The sequence below is a fragment of the Tamandua tetradactyla genome, chromosome 5 (genome assembly GCF_023851605.1).
Source record: "Tamandua tetradactyla isolate mTamTet1 chromosome 5, mTamTet1.pri, whole genome shotgun sequence".
Classification (NCBI taxonomy): domain Eukaryota; kingdom Metazoa; phylum Chordata; class Mammalia; order Pilosa; family Myrmecophagidae; genus Tamandua; species Tamandua tetradactyla.
The window spans coordinates 146,890,672-146,910,196 of NC_135331.1; the positions used below are offsets into that span (position 1 = coordinate 146,890,672).

Consider the following 19,525-nt stretch of genomic DNA (forward strand, 5'->3'; position numbering starts at 1 on the left):
GAATAACCTCCTCTGCATATTGGTACAAGATAACTTGTTTTGAGATTCATAGGTCCACAGCCAGAAGACAATTTTTTGCACTTTAATATTGTTTAAGGTAATGTGTGTAGTTGCCAAGTTGACAAGGGGTGGACATGTGGTAGTTAGATTCAGGTGTCAACTTGGCTAGGTGAAGGTGCCTAGTTCTGTTGCTGTGGACAATGAGCTAATGGTACATGAACCTCACCTGTTGGTCATTACATCTGCAGTCGGCTAGGAGGCGGGCCTGTTGCAATGAATTTGAGTTAACTGGCTGGTGCTTAAATGAGAGAGATCAACGTAGCACAACCCGAGCAGCTCAGCATACCTCATCTCAGCACTTGCAGCTCAGCCCAGGCCTTTGGAGATGCAGAAAGAAATCACCCTGGGGAAAGTTGTCAGAACCCAGAGGCCTGGAGAGAAGGCTAGCAGAGATTACCCTGTGCCTTCCCAGGTAAGAAAGAACCTCAGCTGAAAGCTGCCTTTCCTCTGAAGAATTAATGAAATAGATCCCCTTTTATTAAAAGCCAATCCATCTCTGGTGTGTTGCATTCCGGCAGCTAGCAAACTAGAACAGAGGCCATGATACAACACTGGGGCTTCATTGTACCAGCCATGTTTCCGTACAGATTTATTATTCTATGAGAAACTCCAAGAGGCTATATGAAAAACACCAGAGTAAACCAAGTTAAACAGGCTTCTGTATTTATTTACTCACTGAACAAATATTTACTGAGTACCCATTATGTGGCAGGCCCTGTGCTAGTACTAGGGATATGCTGGTAAACAAATAGCCATGGCAGAGCTTCACACAGAAGTCATGGCAAGCAAATGAGAAGATACATGGAAGAGCTTTGCTCAAGTTAAAGGCACCACGCAAACATTGTTACTATCTCTAACTCAATCTTTAAAAGGGACAAAGAATATAAGAGAGCAGGACCCTGTGTGAAATTCTCCCTGAACACCTTCAAAAATGGAACAACAATTTGGCAAGCTCAATTTGGCTCCCATCTAGTACATGGAGCCAGCCAAAGGAAAGGGCACATACAGGTTTTAGGAACGGGAATGGGAATGGGAATGGGAATGGGAAAGGGTGTGCACGCCCTACTGAAACCAACACACCTGCCCTCCAAGTGCAGTCAGCTGTTCCACTACAGACATGTAGATGGATTCATCAAGAGTTGGGATTTTCTAGGAAGACATGGACACTGAACAAATGACAAGGGAGTTGAGATTAAAAGAAAGATGACAACCATTAAGTAAAAGTAGAATTTCAAGCTGCAAAAAACAGATGAGTAACAGGAAGAAGCTGATAGATAGGGAGAAGAAACTGTTGTAATGGCTATATTTGCCCCAAATAAGCTAGAAGGAAATAAGATGGCAGTCAGGAAATAAGATGTTTAAATCGGTGATTTCTAAGGCAGTGGTGCAGATGCAGGCTAGTCCTAGGTGTAATCACAGTAGGAAGCAGGAGGTAGAATGGAAAAGAAGGTAGCCAGAAATTAAATGATGAAGGGACAATGGAGCCAGCATTGTATGAGTGATCGAGCATGATGATAGGAATAGGGGCCAGTTCCCAAATCCTTCAATGAAGGAAGACAGACCAGCAGTCTACTAAACGATCACAAAAAGGAGGAGCAGAAAATGACAGGTGATAGAGACAAAAGTTATACAGAACAGTTTGGAAGAAATGGCCTGAAACCTGCTCAGGGAAGAAAGGAGGATGCCCTGATCCTCAATATAGAGTGCATAACAGAATCTGCTATTATGAAGCAGACAGAGAGTACTGGGGAAGGATATGGGGAAAGTGGAGGCCTAGACGTGGGCTGGGTCAGAAGATACAAGAGTGAGCATTCAGCAGATGACTGGGAAGGCTTGCCCTTCAAGAAATGAGTGAAGCAAACAGGCACAGAGGCTTAGTAAATTACTGCTCATGGTATTCTGCAGGAGACTGGGCACAAAGCTCTAACAATTCAGTTGGTATTCCACTAGCACATGGCAACTCGTTCAGCAGTATATATGGGATCAGGAGGCAGCAATAAGCAAACATGGAGGAAAATAAATAGTAATCAATTGGTCAAACTGACCCAAGGGTTCTCTGAGGAGGGTAGGTGGAAATGAACCAGAGCACACTGGCAATGCCCCTAAACTGGGAAGGGGAGTGAGGGAAGAGAGCATGTAACTGCTGTAAAACTACAAAGGGGGAATGGTTTCTTAGTAGCCCTCTCATACTTATTTGACTACACTACTCTTTTCTCTCGAGACCCGTTATTTTCAGGGAGTGTTATGAAACCCTAATGTAGGCAATAAGGGATGGACATAAAGCATTTTTAGCCAGAGAATAAAATGATTACATCTTGTCCAACAGAATATCTAAGGACCAATGAATAAGTTCTCTTTCCTGGGACAAAAGTCCTAACATCTCTAATGCAACCAAGAACACTAACCAGCTAAGGATCTAACTGCGGATCTTTTCGAGCCATTTGCTTGGGGGAATTGTCACTCCTCTAGTACCTTGTGATCCACTCTGGCTCTAACACTTGGAACAGCTTCATTAATCTCTCTAAAGATATGAAATGGGACTGGTAATGCCTAACTATCTCATGGTGTAAAGATTAAGAAGATAATATAATGACTATGAAGTCCTATATAAAATACACATTACTACTAGCAAGCCACTACTCCGTCTTCAAACTCCCTATTTCTAATTCCCACCACGGGTCCACAAATATTCATGCTCAATAAATGTTCACTACTACATTACAGGTCAAAAGTTAAAATCAACCTAATTGTCCTTCAAATGGGTAAGTGATAATAATGTGATAATATACAACTATTAAGACAACTTTATATACTGACATGCAAAGATATCCATAGGTGACATCAAGTTAAAAAACAAAACACAAATTTCTAAAAGTTACTAACAACAGTATACCGTTAAATGTTAAATTTTAAATTTCATTAAAATTTTTAGTTTAAAATGGTGCATATAAAAGTACTAGTTAGCACACTCTTCTGGTATGCAAGACTGAAAAAAAGAAAAGACATTTGGAAGGAAACATACCAAACTATTAACAGCAGCTATCACTTGCGGGCAGGATTTCAGGGTGGAATGACCTTTTGCTTTTTACAATTCTGTAATGTCAAGTCTTAAATGAATACATTACTTTTGTAATTAAAGAAGAAAAGAAAAATGGATATCATTCCACCAAGGCATTATTTTCCTCATAGGGATAAGTAAGAAAAAAGAAGAAATTAAAAAGAAAAATCAAACAACTAATAGAAGTAAAATGTAGAAGATCTAGTCAACAAAAAATAAGGTTACATTCTGAGAAAACATTAGTTTAAAAAAAAATCTGCAAGGTCATAGACTGAAGGGATTTGGGAACACAAATCTAATCAAAATGCAGAATGGAAGTTAAGAACAAAGCTGGAAGATTAAAAGCATTAAAAAAAAAAAGAACCTTGAAACATCACTGATACAACACATTAGAAAATGCATCAAGAGACCAGACGTGTTCTCAAAGAGTCCTCACAAAGAATTTAGCAAAGAGTAAAAATTCACTTAAGGACTCTTGATACCAAAACTGTGGTGAACTACAGTAAAAACTACTAAAAACTGTTCCCCTTTCCCTAAACCTGTCTTGTAAGATCAGTGAGGTTCCTTATATAAACCACAAACAAGTAGGCACCTGGGCCTCAGAAGTAGCTGTGATCCCAGAAAAGCACGGGATTTTAGGGAGTGCAAATAAGTTCCTCCTCTCTGGTTTCTCTTACTTTCTCCTAGGCTAACATCCTATCCACTGTGCTGGTTTGAAATGATCTATGCACCCTAGAAAAGCCATGTTACATTCCAAATCTCATTTTGTAAAAGGTAGCCATTTCTTCTAATCCCTATTCACGAATGTATGCTTGAAACTGTAATTAGATCATCTTCCTGGACATGTGATTTAATCAAGAGTGGTGGTTAGGCTGTGTTAGGCAGAGCCAAGTCCCCACCCATTTGGATGGGGTTTGATTAGTTTCTGAAGTACTATAAAAGAGGAAACATTTTGGAAAATGAGCGATTCAGAAAGAGCACAGCAGAACGACATAGCCATGAGAAGCAGAGTCCATTAGCCAGCAACCTTTGGAGATAAAGAAGGAAAATGCCTCCAGGGGAGCTTCATGAAACAGGAAGCCAAGAGAAGAAACTAGCAGATGCTGTTGTGCTTTCCATGTGCCTTCTCATTTAAGAAAGAAACCTTGAACTTCATCGGCCTTCTTGAACCAAGGTATCTTTCCCTGCATGCCTTAGATTGGACATTTCTATAGACTTGCTTTAATTGGGACTTTTTTTTGGCCTAAGAACTGTAAACTAACAACTTATTAAATTTCCCTTTTTAAGGAGAAAATTCAACTTCCCCAAGTTGAATTCTTGATATTCTCACAAGCAGTGGGGACAACCAAAGCAATAGGTTGAGCCCACAATCTTGGAGTTTGTTCATATGAAACAACCCCACAAAGAATACGTCAAGCTTATTTAAAATTAGGCCTACTAGTCACTCCAGAAGCTCTCCTGTTGCTCAAATGTGGCCTCTCTCTCGCCAGCCAACACAACAAGCAAACTCACTGCCCTCCCCCGTCCACATGGGACACAAATCCCAGGGGTGTGGACCTTCCCACAACGTGGGACAGAATTCCTAGAATAAGCTGGGACTCAGTACCAAGGGATTGAGAAAACCTTCTCCACCAAAAGGGGGAAGAGCGAAATGAGACAAAATAAAGTGTCAATGGCTGAGAGATTCCTAACAGAGTCAAGAGTTTATCCTGGAGGTTATTCTTACGCATTAAACAGTTATCACCTTGTTAGTCAAAATGTAATCAAGATAGACCATATGCTGGGTCACAAAGCAAGTCTCAACAAATTTAAAAAGATTGAAATCATACACAACACTTTCTCGGATCATAAAGGAATGAAGTTGGAAATCAATAATAGGACGAGTGCCAGAAAATTCACAAATACGTGGAGGCTCAACAACACACTCTTAAACAACAAGTGGGTCAAGGAAGAAATTGCAAGAGAAATTAGTAAATACCTCGAGCAGAATGAAAATGAAAACACAACATATCAAAACTTATGGGACGCAGCAAAGGCAGTGCTAAGAGGGAAATTTATTGCCCTAAATGCCTATATTAGAAAAGAAGAAAAGGGAAAAATTCAGGAATTAACTGTCCACTTGGAAGAACTGGAGAAAGAACAGTAAACTAATCCCAAAGCAAGCAAAAGGAAAGAAATAACAAAGATCAGAGCAGAAATAAATGAAACTGAAAACATGAAAACAATAGAGAAAATCATTAAGACCAGAAGTTGGTTCTATGAGAAAATCAATAAGATTGATGGGCCCTTAGCAAGATTGACAAAAAGAAGAAGAGAGACGATGCAAATAAATAAGATCAGAAATGGAAGAGGAGACACAACTACTGACCTCACAGAAATAAAGGAGGTAATAACAGGATACTATGAACAACTTTACGCTAATAAATACAACAATCTAGATGAAATGGACGGGTTCCTGGAAAGACATGAACAACCAACTTTGACTCAAGAAGACATAGATGACCTCAACAAACCAGTCATAAGTAAAGAAATTGAATTAGTCATTCAAAAGCTTCCTAAAAAGAAAAGTCCAGGACCAGACGGCTTCACATGTGAATTCTATCAAACATTCCAGAAAGAATTACTACCAACTCTCCTCAAACTCTTCAAAAAAATCGAAGTGGAGGGAAAACTACCTAATTCATTCTATGAAGCCAACATCACCCTCATACCAAAACCAGGCAAAGATATTACAAAAAAAGAAAACTACAGACCAATCTCTCTAATGAATATAGATGCAAAAATCCTCAACAAAATTCTAGCAAATCGTATCCAACAACACATTAAAAGAATTATACATCATGACCAAGTAGGATTCATCCCAGGTATGCAAGAATGGTTCAACATAAGAAAATCAATTAATGTAATACACCATATCAACAAATCAAAGCAGAAAAATCACATGATCATCTCAATTGATGCAGAGAAGGCATTTGACAAGATTCAACATCCTTTCCTGTTGAAAACACTTCAAAAGATAGGAATACAAGGGAACTTCCTTAAAATGATAGAGGGAATATATGAAAAACCCACAGCTAATATCATCCTCAATGGGGAAAAATTGAAAACTTTCCCCCTAAGATCAGGAACAAGACAAGGATGTCCACTATCACCACTATTATTCAACACTGTGTTGGAGGTTCTAGCCAGAGCAATTAGACAAGAAAAAGAAATACAAGGCATCAAAATTGGAAAGGAAGAAGTAAAACTATCACTGTTTGCAGATGATATGATACTATACGTCGAAAACCCGGAAAAATCCACAACAAAACTACTAGAGCTAATAAATGAGTACAGCAAAGTAGCAGGTTACAAGATCAACATTCAAAAATCTGTAGCATTTCTATACACTAGTAATGAACAAGCTGAGGGGGAAATCAAGAAACGAATCCCATTTACAATTGCAACTAAAAGAATAAAATACCTAGGAATAAATTTAACTAAAGAGACAAAAAACCTATATAAAGAAAAATACAAAAAACTGCTAAAAGAAATCACAGAAGACCTAAATAGATGGAAGGGCATACCGTGTTCATGGATTGGAAGACTAAATATAGTTAAGATGTCAATCCTACCTAAATTGATCTACACATTCAATGCAATACCAATCAAAATCCCAACAACTTATTTTTCAGAATTAGAAAAACCAATAAGCAAATTTATCTGGAAGGGCAGGGTGCCCCGATTGCTAAAAACATCTTGAGGAAAGAAAACGAAGCTGGAGATCTCGCGCTGCCAGACTTTAAGGCATATTATGAAGCCACAGTGGTCAAAACAGCATGGTATTGGCATAAAGATAGATATATCGACCAATGGAATCAAACAGAGTCCTCAGATATAGACCCTCTCATCTATGGACATTTGATCTTTGATAAGGCAGTCAAGCCAACTCACCTGGGACAGAACAGTCTCTTCAATAAATGGTGCCTAGAGAACTGGATATCCATATGCAAAAGAATGAAAGAAGACCCATATCTCACACCTTATACAAAAGTTAACTCAAAATGGATCAAAGATCTAAACATTAGGTCTAAGACCACAAAACAGTTAGAGGAAAATGTAGGGAGATATCTTATGAAACTTACAGTTGGACGCAGTTTTATGGACCATAAACCTAAAGCAAGAGCACTGAAGAAGGAAATAAATAAATGGGAACTCCTCAAAATTAAACACTTTTGTGCATCAAAGAACATCAAGAAAGTAGAAAGACAGCCTACACAATGGGAGGTAATATTTGGAAATGATATATCAGATAAAGGTCTAGTATCCAGAATTTATAAAGAGATTGTTCAACTCAACAACAAAAAGACAGCCAACCCAATTACAAAATGGGAAAAAGACTTGAACAGACACCTACCAGAAGAGGAAATACAAATGGCCAAAAGGCACATGAAGAGATGCTCAATGTCCCTGGCCATTAGAGAAATGCAAATCAAAACCACAATGAGATATCATCTCACACCCACCAGAATGACCACTATCAACAAAACAGAAAATGACAAGTGCTGGAGAGGATGCGGAGAAAGAGGCACACTTATCCACTGTTGGTGGGAATGTCAAATGGTGCAACCACTGTGGAAGGCAGTTTGGCGGTTCCTCAAAAAGCTGAATATAGAATTGCCATACGACCCAGCAATACCATTGCTGGGAATATACTCAAAGGACTTAAGGGCAAAGACACAAACGGACATTTGCACACCAATGTTTATAGCAGCGTTATTTACAATTGCAAAGAGATGGAAACAGCCAAAATGTCCATCAACAGAAGAATGGCTAAACAAACTGTGGTATATACATACGATCGAATATTATGCAGCTTTAAGACAGAATAAACTTATGAAGCATGTAATAACATGGATGGACGTAAAGAACATTATGCTGAGTGAGACTAGCCAAAAACTAAAGGACAAATACTGTATGGTCCCACTGATGTGAACAGACATTCGAGAATAAACTTGGAATATGTCATTGGTAACAGAGTCCAGCAGGAGTTAGAAACAGGGTAAGATAATGGGTAATTGGAGCTGAAGGGATACAGACTGTACAACAGGACTAGATACAAAAACTCAAAAATGGACAGCACAATAATACCTAATTGTAAAGTAATCATGTTAAAACACTGAATGAAGCTGCATCTGAGCTATAGGGTTTTTTGTTGTTGTTTGTTTGTTTGTTTTTTACTATTATTATTACTTTTCTTTCCTCCAGATTAACATTCTATATCTTTTTCTGTTGTGTTGCTAGTTCTTCTAAACCGATGCAAATGTACTAAGAAACGATGATCATGCATCTATGTGATGATGTTAAGAATTACTGATTGTAGAATTGTAGAATCATATGTAGAATGGTATGATTTCCAAATGTTGGGTTAATTTCTTTTTTTCTGTTAATTAATAAAAAATTTAAAAAACCACCAAAAAGTTTACAACTAAAATCTAGTGAAATATTGATTAAAAAAAAAAAATGTAATCGACAGGCTAGAGGGAACTGCCTGAAAACGTGGAGCAGTGTTCCAGTAGCCATGTTTCTTGAAGATGATTGTATAATGATATAGCTTTCACAACGTGACTGTGTGATTGTGACAACCTTGTGTCTGACGCTCCTTTTATCTACCTTATCAACAGACAAGTAAAACATATGGAATAAAAATAAATAATAGGGGGAACAAATGTTAAAATAAATTTAGACTGAAATGCTAGTGATCAGTGAAAGGGAGGGGTAAGGGGTATGGTATGTATGAATTTTTTTGTTGTCTTTTTATTTCTTTTTCTGAATTGATGCAAATGTTCTAAGAAATGATCATGATGATGAATATGCAACTATGTGATGATATTGTGAATTACTGATTATGTATGTAGAATGAAATGATCATAAGTTAAGAATGTTTGTGTTAATTTATTGTTTTTTTTTAATTAATGAAAAAAGGAAAATAAAACATAAAAAAAATAAATTCCCCCTTTTAAAAGTCATTCCGTTTCTGGTATATTGCATTCCGGCAGCTACTACACTAGAACATCCAGTCACAGCCCCCATTTCTCTTCACCTCTCCTCATTTTTCCTCCACAATCTAGTATGATACTAGACTTTGTCTAATTTCCAGAATGATAGCACACTCATTTTTCTTATTTCAATGCTATCCTTGCTCTTTTTAAGTGTCTGGCCCACACTGATTGCAACACCTACTATTTAACTGTTGGTAAGTCTGCTTTGAGTTCCTTAAGCACAGGGACCCTGTTATATTTGACTTTTCTATCCCCATGATGTGGTTTTAAAAGAGCTTTTAAAGAGCTTTAAAAGAAAATTTTGATATTTCTATACTGAATAAATGATTGCATCCTCTCTAAACATATTAGGTAAAATTTACCTTCTGCTACCAAGGAAATGTGGAATACTTACTGAGTTACTCAGCTACATTTTTAAAAAGTAAACATCAAAATCCCATTGCACATAATAACCTACAGTTCATTTTACATCATGCATTGATTCATCATTTACATGTGGCTTTTTTTTTTCTTGCTCATTTTCAATTTACTTTATTGCGAGCATCTTTGTAAATTGCATTTTATCATTTTTGGAACGAAGTGGAATATGGATAAATAAAATAAAAAACACACTGCCCTGCCAAATGAAAGAGAGAAAAAATAGGTTACAGGCCTCACCTTCATTTTAATGAGAATGTAAAAGAATGTAAAAGAAGCTCATGGGAAAAGAGACCTAGCTAATCCATCATTTAACAATTCGCACAAACAATCCTGAAGCACTATTATTCCAATCTACCACAAAGGCATAGAGAAATGGGGATTACTACATAGTTTCTATCATGTGACCCTGAAAAACCTTGTGACTGATACTCCCTTTACCCAGTGTATGGGCAGATGAGTAACAAAATGAAGACAAAAAAACAATGGAGGGAATAAGGGACATGTTCGTTTTCATTTTTATCTTTTTTCTTGGAGTAATGAAAACGTTCAAAAATTATAGTGACAAATGCACAACTATATGATGATACTGTGAGCCATTAATTCCCTTTTAGGAAAGCTCATACAATTATGGTTTTTCCCCCAAGCCTTCATTTCTTATTCTTTCAGTCAAGGACCATACTGGAAACCATACTTCCAAGAAAGCCAGTGTACTTACTGTGTCAATGAAGACTAATAAATAAAACACTAGATAGAAGAGAGTTTCCTAATAATATACAGAACAGTGTTTAGAGTGAAAGCTCTTAATCTTCTCAATTAAAACAGCCCCAACAACACTCACTTCTGCTGTCTCTTTTGACTATCCTACACAAACCATATACTAATACCATATACTATTACCAATTTAAAAGTGATATAGATTAAAATCTAGATCTAACAAAGTTTTTTACCACAGGGATTTTTAAAGATTTATAAACAATTGGATAGGACACTAGAGGTCTTCTAATCCACCCGTTCAGCTGCATCCAGCAAGGAAGAACTCATGTGAAGCTGATGCTTTAAAACCCTCATCTAAAACTTAAGTATGTCTTATATGCATGTCTGACTCTCTTGCTAGATGGTAGAACTGCTGACAGCAAGGGACATATGTTGGAAATTTTCCAGATTTCTCTTAATGGCCAAGACTAAAAAGAAACCAAAGATATGCTCACTGAATTGAACTAGATAAATGGATTCAGCCATGATTATTTTTATAAAACAGTTTACTCATCTCTCTCTGTATTTTCCTCTTTGCTCCTTCAGTTCGGACACTTTCTTACTTCCCAGGAGACAGCAGGTTCTACCAGCTCAAGGAACGTGAAAAACAAAATCGCTACTCACGGAAGGACATCTGGATGGTTCCCAATGAGTTTGCTCATGGACACACAAAGACGTTCATGTAGATCGTGGTTGACTTGGCCTCCAGCTTTAATGGCTTCAGCATTCCTTTCCAGCAAATCCAAAATGATTGGGCGCAGCTGGTGACCAACCAGCATAGTACAGTCCTTATCCAGAAGTAACTGTGCTAAGGTACTCAGGATACACTGGCGATCTTGCAGCGTCCACACCTGAAAAATGGGCAAAAAAAAAATCTATGTAAACAATATTTGTTTGCACTGCCATAAAACAGCAGAAAACAGTCCTACCTTGGAGCCAAGATATCTAACTTCCATGCTTTGTAAGTGAGTCTATTCTAAAAAACACACTGAGTTTTTTATTTGTTTGTTTGCTTTTTGCAACAATGGACAGAAGTTTAATGTAAAAGCTGTTACAAGTCAGTTTCAGTTCATTGCAGTTTGAGATCAAAGGGCTGATACCTATATTCTAGGTGAAATGCTATGCAACCACCTTGAAAATTAAACTATTTCATGGTTTCAGCAATCTCCAGGGGACCATAAATTACAATTTTCTCCCTGACGCCCTTGCTCTTGAAGGAAAACAAGAATTAAGTGAAACATTGCCAGCTCTCTTGAGGAAAGGATAAAAATAATAATTAATTCCTAGAAATGAGTAAGGCTATCCTTTACCTCTCTAATAAAGATTTTTTTAAAAAAGAGATTCAAACTGAGGACTTTCAGGAAGATGGTGGAATAGGATAGGTCAATTTTACCCTTGCTCCAAAGAAAAACCAGAGAAGAGATAGAAAAAAAGAAAAGGAGAGTGATTTCAGGGTGTAAGTGACCTGGGAGGGTCCTCTACACCACATAGGGAAACCCGGGATGAAAAAGCAGAAGAACTGAGATGAAGAGAACCAGACACCAGCCAGCTACTGCAAAGAGCCTACCTAATGTCTCCATTTCATATGAAGGCCCAGAGGCATCAGGAGTGCACGAACAGGGAGATGGGGACTAGGAAGCACCCACGTAGAGTCCTGGACCCATGCATACACCTACAACGCAACTCATCACCTCACTACCATCACCTCACTGCTGTACCTCTCCCCACACCCCACATCCTGCTCCACACCTGTCCTGCAAATACGAAGCTTTAGACAACTGAAGGAAATCAACATCCAAAGCAACCCTATCCAGATATTTACATGCTGCAAAGACAACAGAAGATCACTAACCATATGAAGATGCAGACAGATACAACTGAGTCTAATGACCACATTAAATCAACAGAGGAGACACAGGCTTTGGAACACCTTATAAACACATTCACATAACTTTACTAAATAAAATCAGTGGAATGGCTAATGACATAAAAGAAATCAATAAGATACTAGAACAGCATAAACAGAAATTTGCAAGAATAGAAAAACAGCAGACATCACAGAAATTAAAGACACTGTAGATCAAATAAAAAACATACTAGAGGCACACAACAGCAGATGTGAAGAGGCAGAAGAAAGAATAAGTCAACTAGAAGACAGTACAACTGATGTGAACACACAAAAGGGCAAATGACAAAAAAGATGGAAAAATTTGAATGGGATTTCAGGGAAATGATTGACAAAATAAAGGGCACAAATATAAGAATCATTGGTGTCCAAGAAAGAGAAGGGAAGAGTAGGGGCTAGGAAGAGGTCTAGAGAATATAATGGGGGAAAACTTCCCAACCATTATAAAAGACATAAACACGCAAATCAAAGAAGCCCAATGAACTCCAAAAAAAATAAATTCATACAAACCTAACCCAAGACACATACTAATCAGTTATGTCCAAAGTTGAAGAGAAGCACAAAATCCTGAATGTGGCAAAAGAAGAAGATAAGACTGAATTCTGACTACTCAACTAGCACCATGGAGGGATTTAAGATTCTGAAAGAAAAAGACTTCCAGCCAAGAACTCTGTACCCAGCCAAATGGTCCTTCAAAACTGAGGGAGAGATTAAAATTTTCAGAAACAGACAAAGGCTGAGAGAGTGTATCAACAAAAGACCAGCTCTATAAGAAATAGTAAAGGGAGGAGGGGCTGAGATGGTGGCTTAGTGAGGTGTGGGATTTAGTTCACTCTCCAGAGCAGCTAGTAAGTAGCCATGAACAGTACAGAACAACTGCTGGGGGACGCATCAGTGACCAGACACACAGCATACCCCAGTCTGGACAAGCTGAACCAGCTGTGAGCACCCCCAGAACCATGAGTTCCCCAAGCCGTGGCAGCTGGGGACCCTCCCCGACGGGCGATTCCCAGAGGGTAAAGGAAAAGGACTTCACCAGCAGCAGGGGCTGAGTGCAACCAAGTTCCAACTGTGTTATTAATTCACAAATTCTGATTACTAAAAATAGGCCACCAGTTCAGGTGAACCTCGGGTCAAAGCAGAGATTGCTGGTTTTGCCCAGCATAGAGAGGGCAGTGCTGACCGGGGAGGGGGGGTGCTTTTTCAGATAGGATACCACATAATATCTGAAAGGGTCTGAGCCCTGAAAGAAAGGAGGGGACACACAGGATCTGGAAATACACAGAACAACATACCAACTTAAACTGTTCATTGGCAAACCCAAGTAACGGGGACCCTGCTCTGAAAGGGATATTTCTTTTTCTTTTCTGTGGCTGTGTTTTTACATCTTGACTACTCTTTGGATACAGCTGCAAGGCTTCTCAGGCTCCACTGCCCCAGGTATAGGCATAATTAAGCTTGTCTGGGAGCTTGTCTGGAGTCTGTACCTTCCCAGGAGAGGGGTGGGGCCCAGCTCAGGTGGAATCCCTTCCTCAAGAAATTCAGACTCCAGTGTCTAGAAAAGTGAAGCAATCAAAGCCAGCCTACAACCTTTCCTCTATCTCAATGAAGCACCCAGCAGGGAGAGTCTGCTGAACTTAAAGGGACCACATCACTTTATGCTAGTGGGACCAGCAGGGAGAAAAGTACCACATATTAGGCAAGATAGGAAAAACACAAACTTGAGAGACTTCGAAGGAAAGTCTTTCAACATGTTGGGTCTCACCCTCCGGGAAAACTAAGGCAGATGACTCTTTCCTCCTGAGAGAAGGCCAGTTTGGTCTACGAAAATCTGGCTCGGGTCTACAACATCTAAGCAGAACCTCATAAGGGTGGGTGGGGAGAGGCACCAAACAGGCAGGGCAAGAAACAAGAAAATAAGAACTGAAAATTTCTGATCCATTAAACAAAACTTAAGCTAGAGGCCCAGAATAAGCTGAACTGAATGTCAAAGAACAGACAGACAACACAGTCATCCAGTAAGAAAATCCTAGGTTAAAAAAAAAAGTGAAAACAATCTCCAGAATAGACTAACTAAGGCACTTAAATGCCCAGACACCAACAAAAAATAATGAATCAAACAAGAAAATGGAAGACATGGCCCAATCAACGGAACAAACCAACAATTCAAATGGCATACAGGATTTGAAACATTCATTCAGAATGTTCAAACAGACACAGAAAACCTCATAAAAAACACATCAATGAATTAAGGGAGGATATTAAAGAAGGCAAGGAATGAACAAAAAGAAGAAATCGAAAATCTGAAAAAACAAATCACAGAATTTATGAGAATGAAAGGCACAACAGAAGAGATGAAAAAAACAACGGAAACCTACAATGTCAAATTTCAAGAGCCAGAAGATAGGATTGGTGAACTGGAGGATGGAACATCTGAAATTTGACAAGAAAAAGAAAATATATGGAAAAATATGAGCAGGGACTCAGGGAATTAAATGACAACATGAAGTGCATGAATATATGTATTCTGGGTGTCCAAGAGGAGAACAGAAGGGAAAAGGAGAAGAAAAACTAATGGAGGAAATGAGCACTGAAAATTTTCCAACACTTATGAAAGACTTAAAATTAAAGATCCAAGAAGTGCAGCGTATCCCAAACAGAATAGATTCTATAGACATACTCCAAGACAATTACTAATCAGAATGTCAGATATCAAAGAGAAAGAGAGAATCTCAAGAGAAAAGCAATCCATCACATACAAGGGAAGCCCATCACATACAAGGGAAACCTTGTGTCTGACGCTCATTTTATCTACGTTATCAACAGACGAGTAAAATATACAGAATAAAAATAAATAACAGGGGGAACAAATGTTAAAATAAATTAAGACAAATGCTAGTGATCAATGAAAGGGAGGGGTAAAGGGTATGGTACGTATGAATTTTTTTCTGTTGTCTTTTTATTTCTTTTTCTGAATTGATGCAACTGTTCTAAGAAATGATCATGTTTATGAATACGCAACTATGTGACAATATTGTGAATTACTGATTCTATGTAGGACGGAATGATCATAAGTTAAGAACGTTTGCCTTTGTTGCTATATTTTTTAAAAAATTAAAAGAATGTTCGTTGTCATTTCTTTAAAAAAATTACAAATTAATTAAAAAAAGGGGAAAAAATGGAAAAATAAAATATTCATGCACCAAGTCAGAATGCTACAAAATACATGAGGCAAACACTAAAAAGAGAAATAGACACATCTACCATAAGAGTTGGAGACTTCAATTCCCCACTCTCATGAATGGACAGAACATCTAGACAGAGGATCAATAAAAAAACACAGAATTTGAATTATACAATAAATGGGCTAGACTTAACAGACGTTTATAAAACATTACACCCCACAACAGCAGGATACACCTTTTTCTCAAGTACTCATGGATCATTCTCAAGGATAGACCATATGCTGGGTCATAAAGCAAGTCTCAATAAATTTTAAAAGACTGCATTCATTCAAAACACTTTCTCAGATGATAAAGAAATTAAGTTGGAAATCAATAACGGGAAGAGTACCAAAAAATTCAGAAATATATGGAGGTTCAACAAAACACTCTTGAAACAACCAACCAAGGGGTCACAGAAAAATTACAAGAGAAATCTGGAAGTATCTCAAGGCAAATGAAAATGAAAACACAACATATCAAAATTTATGGGATGCTGCAAAGGCAGTGCTAAGAGGAAAATGTATTGCCCTAAATGCCTGTATAAAACAAGAAGAGCAAAAATCGAGGAATTAACTGTCCACTTGGAAGAAGTAGAGAAAGAACAGGAAACTAATCCCAAACAAGCAAAAGGAAAGAAATAATGAGAAATAAATGAAACTGAGTTCATGAAAACAATTCAGAAAATCAACAAATTCAGAAGTTGGTTCTACGAGAGAATCAGTAAGACAGATGGACCCTTAGCAAGAGTGACAAAAGAAAGAAGAGTGAGGATGTAAATAAAATAAAATGAGAAATGGAAGGGGAGACATAACCATTAGTTCTGCATAAAAAAAAAAGGTAATGAGAGGATAATATGAACAACTTTATGCTAATAAACTAGACAATGTAGATGAAATGGACAACTTCCTACAAAGGCAAGAACAACCAACACTGACTTGAGAAGTAATAGATGACCTCAACAAACCAATTGCAAGTAAAGAACCTAAATCAGTCATTAAGAAGCATTTCCCCCAAAAAAGTCCAGGACCAGATGGTGAATTCTACCACACATTCCAGAAAGAATTAGTACAAATCCTGCTCAAACTCTTCAAAAAACTTGAAGACGAAGGAAAGCTACCGAAGTCATTCTATGAAGCCAACATCACCCTCATACAAAAGCCAGACAAAGATATTATAAGAAAAGAAAACTACAGAACAATCTCTCCAATAAATATAGAGGTAAAAATCCTCAACAAAATTCTTGCAAATCAAATCCAGCAGCATATTAAAAGAATTATACACCATGACCAAGTAGGATTCATCCCAGGTATGCAAGGATGGTTCAACATAAAAAAATCAATCAATGTAATACACCATATCAACAAATCAAAGCAGAAAAACCACATGAACATCTCAATTGATACAGAAAAGGCATCTGACAAAATTCAACATCCTTTCCTGCTGAAAACACTTCAAAGGATAGGAACAGAAGGGAACTTCCTCAACATGATATATGAAAAACCCACAGCTAAAATCATCCTCCATGGGGAAAAACTGAAAACTTTCCCCCTAAGATCAGGAACAAGACAAGGTTGTCCACTATCACCATTGTTATTCAACACTGTGTTGCAAGTTCTAGCCAGAGCAATTAGACAAGAAAAAGAAACCACATGGCATCAAAATTGGAAAGGAAGAAATCAAACTCTTATTGCAGATGATATGATACTATATGTCAAAAACCCTGAAAAGTCCACAGCAAAACTACTGGAGTTACTAAATGACTAGAGCAAAGTGGCAGGATACTAGATCAACACTCAAAAATCTGTAGTATTTCTTCAAAGGAATATCATTATTGCAGGGTGCTGAAAATAGATGGTAATTAATACTCTAAAATCTCACCTTATGTGTGAGACTAAAGCAAAAAATATTTATTTGGTACAAACTCTATCTTTTGACTAGTGTATTTCCTAATATAACATATGTAGATAGCTTGATTGAACACCATAAGTACTTGGAATCTTCGGTAGGACATGAGATTTTTGTTGGTTTGTCCAGAGTGATGCCCCGATGGATTCCACAGTGACTCGATCAGTGAGTGGAAAAGTATATGCAAAGTTCCCTTCGGGGAATGGTGAGAACGGGAAGAAATTCAACTTCCTAAAGTTGAATTCTTGATATTCTGACAAGCAGTGTGGACAACCAAAGCTATAGGCTGAGCCTCCAGTCTTAGGGTTTGTTCATATGAAACTTAACCCCAACAAAGGATAGGTCAAGTCTACTTAGAATTTAGGCCTAAGAGTCACCCCCAAGAGAGCCTCTTTTGTTGCTCAGATGTGGCCTCTCTTTCCAGCCAACACAACAAGCAAACTCACCACCCTCCTCCTGTCTACATGGGATATGACTCCAAAGGGTGTGGACCTTCCTGGCAATGTGGGACAGAGGTTCTGGAACGAGCTGAGACTCAGCATCAAGGGATTGAGAAAACCTTCTCAACCAAAAGGGGGAAGAGTGAAATGACACAAAATAAAGTGTCAATGGCTGAGAAATTCCAAACAGAGTCGAGAGGTTATCCTGGAGGTTATTCTTACACATTAAGTAGATATCACCTCATTAGTCAAGATGTAATGGAGAGGCTGGAGGAAATTGCCTGAAAATGCAGAACTGTGTTCCAGTAGCGATGTTTCTTGAGGATGATTGAATAATGATATAGCTTTCACAATGACTGTGTGATTGTGAAAACCTTGGGTCTGATGCTCCTTTTATCTACCTTGTCAACAGACGAGTAGAACATATGGAATAAAAATAAATGATAGGGGGAACAAATGTTAAAATAAATTTAGATTGAAATGCTAGTGATAGGGGGGTTAAGGGGTATGGTATGTATGAATTTTTTTCTATTTGTGCTTTATTTCTTTTTCTGCATAGATGCAAATGTTCCAAGAAATGATCATGATGATGACTAGGCCACTATGTGATGATATTGTGAATTACTGATTATATATGCAGAATGGAACGATCAAAAGTGAAGAATGTTTACATTTGTTTTGTGTTTTTGGTATGTAAAAAAAAAATTTAATTCAAAAAAGTTAACGAATGTTTGCATTTGGTACTTATTGGTATTTTAAAAAAATTAAAAATACATAAAAAAATCTGTAGTGTTTCTATACACTAGTAATGAACAACCTGAGGGGGGAAATATGACAAAAAAACCCACTTACAATTGCAACCAAAAGAATAAAATACTTAGGAATAAATTCAACTAAAGAGACAAAAAGACCTACACAAAGAAAACTACAAGAAATTGTTAAAAGAAATCACAGTAGACTTAAATAGATGCAAGAGCATACCATGTTCATGGATTGGAAGACTAAATATAGTTAAGATGTCACTTCTACCTAAATTGATTTACAGAATCAATGCCATACCAATTAAAATCCCAACAACTTGCTTTTCAGAAACAGAAAAACCAATAACCACATTTATCTGGAAGGGCAGGGTGCCCCAAAGAGCTAAAAGTATCCTGGGGAAAAAAATGAAGTCGCAGGTTCATGCTACCTGAGTTTAAGGCATATTATGAAGCTACAGTGGTCAAAACAGCATGGTACTGCCATAAAGATAGATATATTGACCAAGGGAATCGAATAGAGTGCTCAAATATAGACCCTCTTGTCTACAGACAACTGATCTTTCATAAGGAAGTCAAGCCAACTCAGCTGGGACAGAACAGTCTCTTCAATAAATGGTCCCTAGAGAACTGGATATCCATATGCAAAAGAATGAAAGAGGACCCATATCTCACACCCAATACAAAAGTTAACTCAAAATGGATCAAAGACCTAAACATTTGATCTAAGACCATAAAACGGTTAGAAGAAAACGCAGGGAAATATCTTATCAATCTTATACTTGGAGGCAGTTTTATACAGCTTACACCCAGTGCAAGAGCACTGAAGAAAGAAATAGATACATGGGAACTCCTCAAAACTAAACACTTTTGCACATCAAAGAACTTCATCAAGAAAGCAAAAAGTGAGGGGCCAAGATGGCAGCTTAGTAAGGTACGGGGGTCTTAGTTCCTCCTCCA

The 19,525-nt window shown here is 37.8% G+C and overlaps 1 protein-coding gene across 3 annotated transcripts in view; it reads right to left on the reverse strand.

Moving 5' to 3' along the window:
- MDN1 (midasin AAA ATPase 1) overlaps positions 1-19,525 on the reverse strand; it is a 204,551-nt gene that overhangs the window by 172,151 nt on the left and 12,875 nt on the right. For all 3 annotated transcript variants that reach the window (XM_077162407.1, XM_077162406.1, XM_077162405.1), the window contains exon 2: positions 10,957-11,183. In XM_077162407.1, coding sequence (XP_077018522.1) covers positions 10,957-11,183 — 227 coding nt within the window. The remainder of the gene's footprint in view (positions 1-10,956; positions 11,184-19,525) is intronic.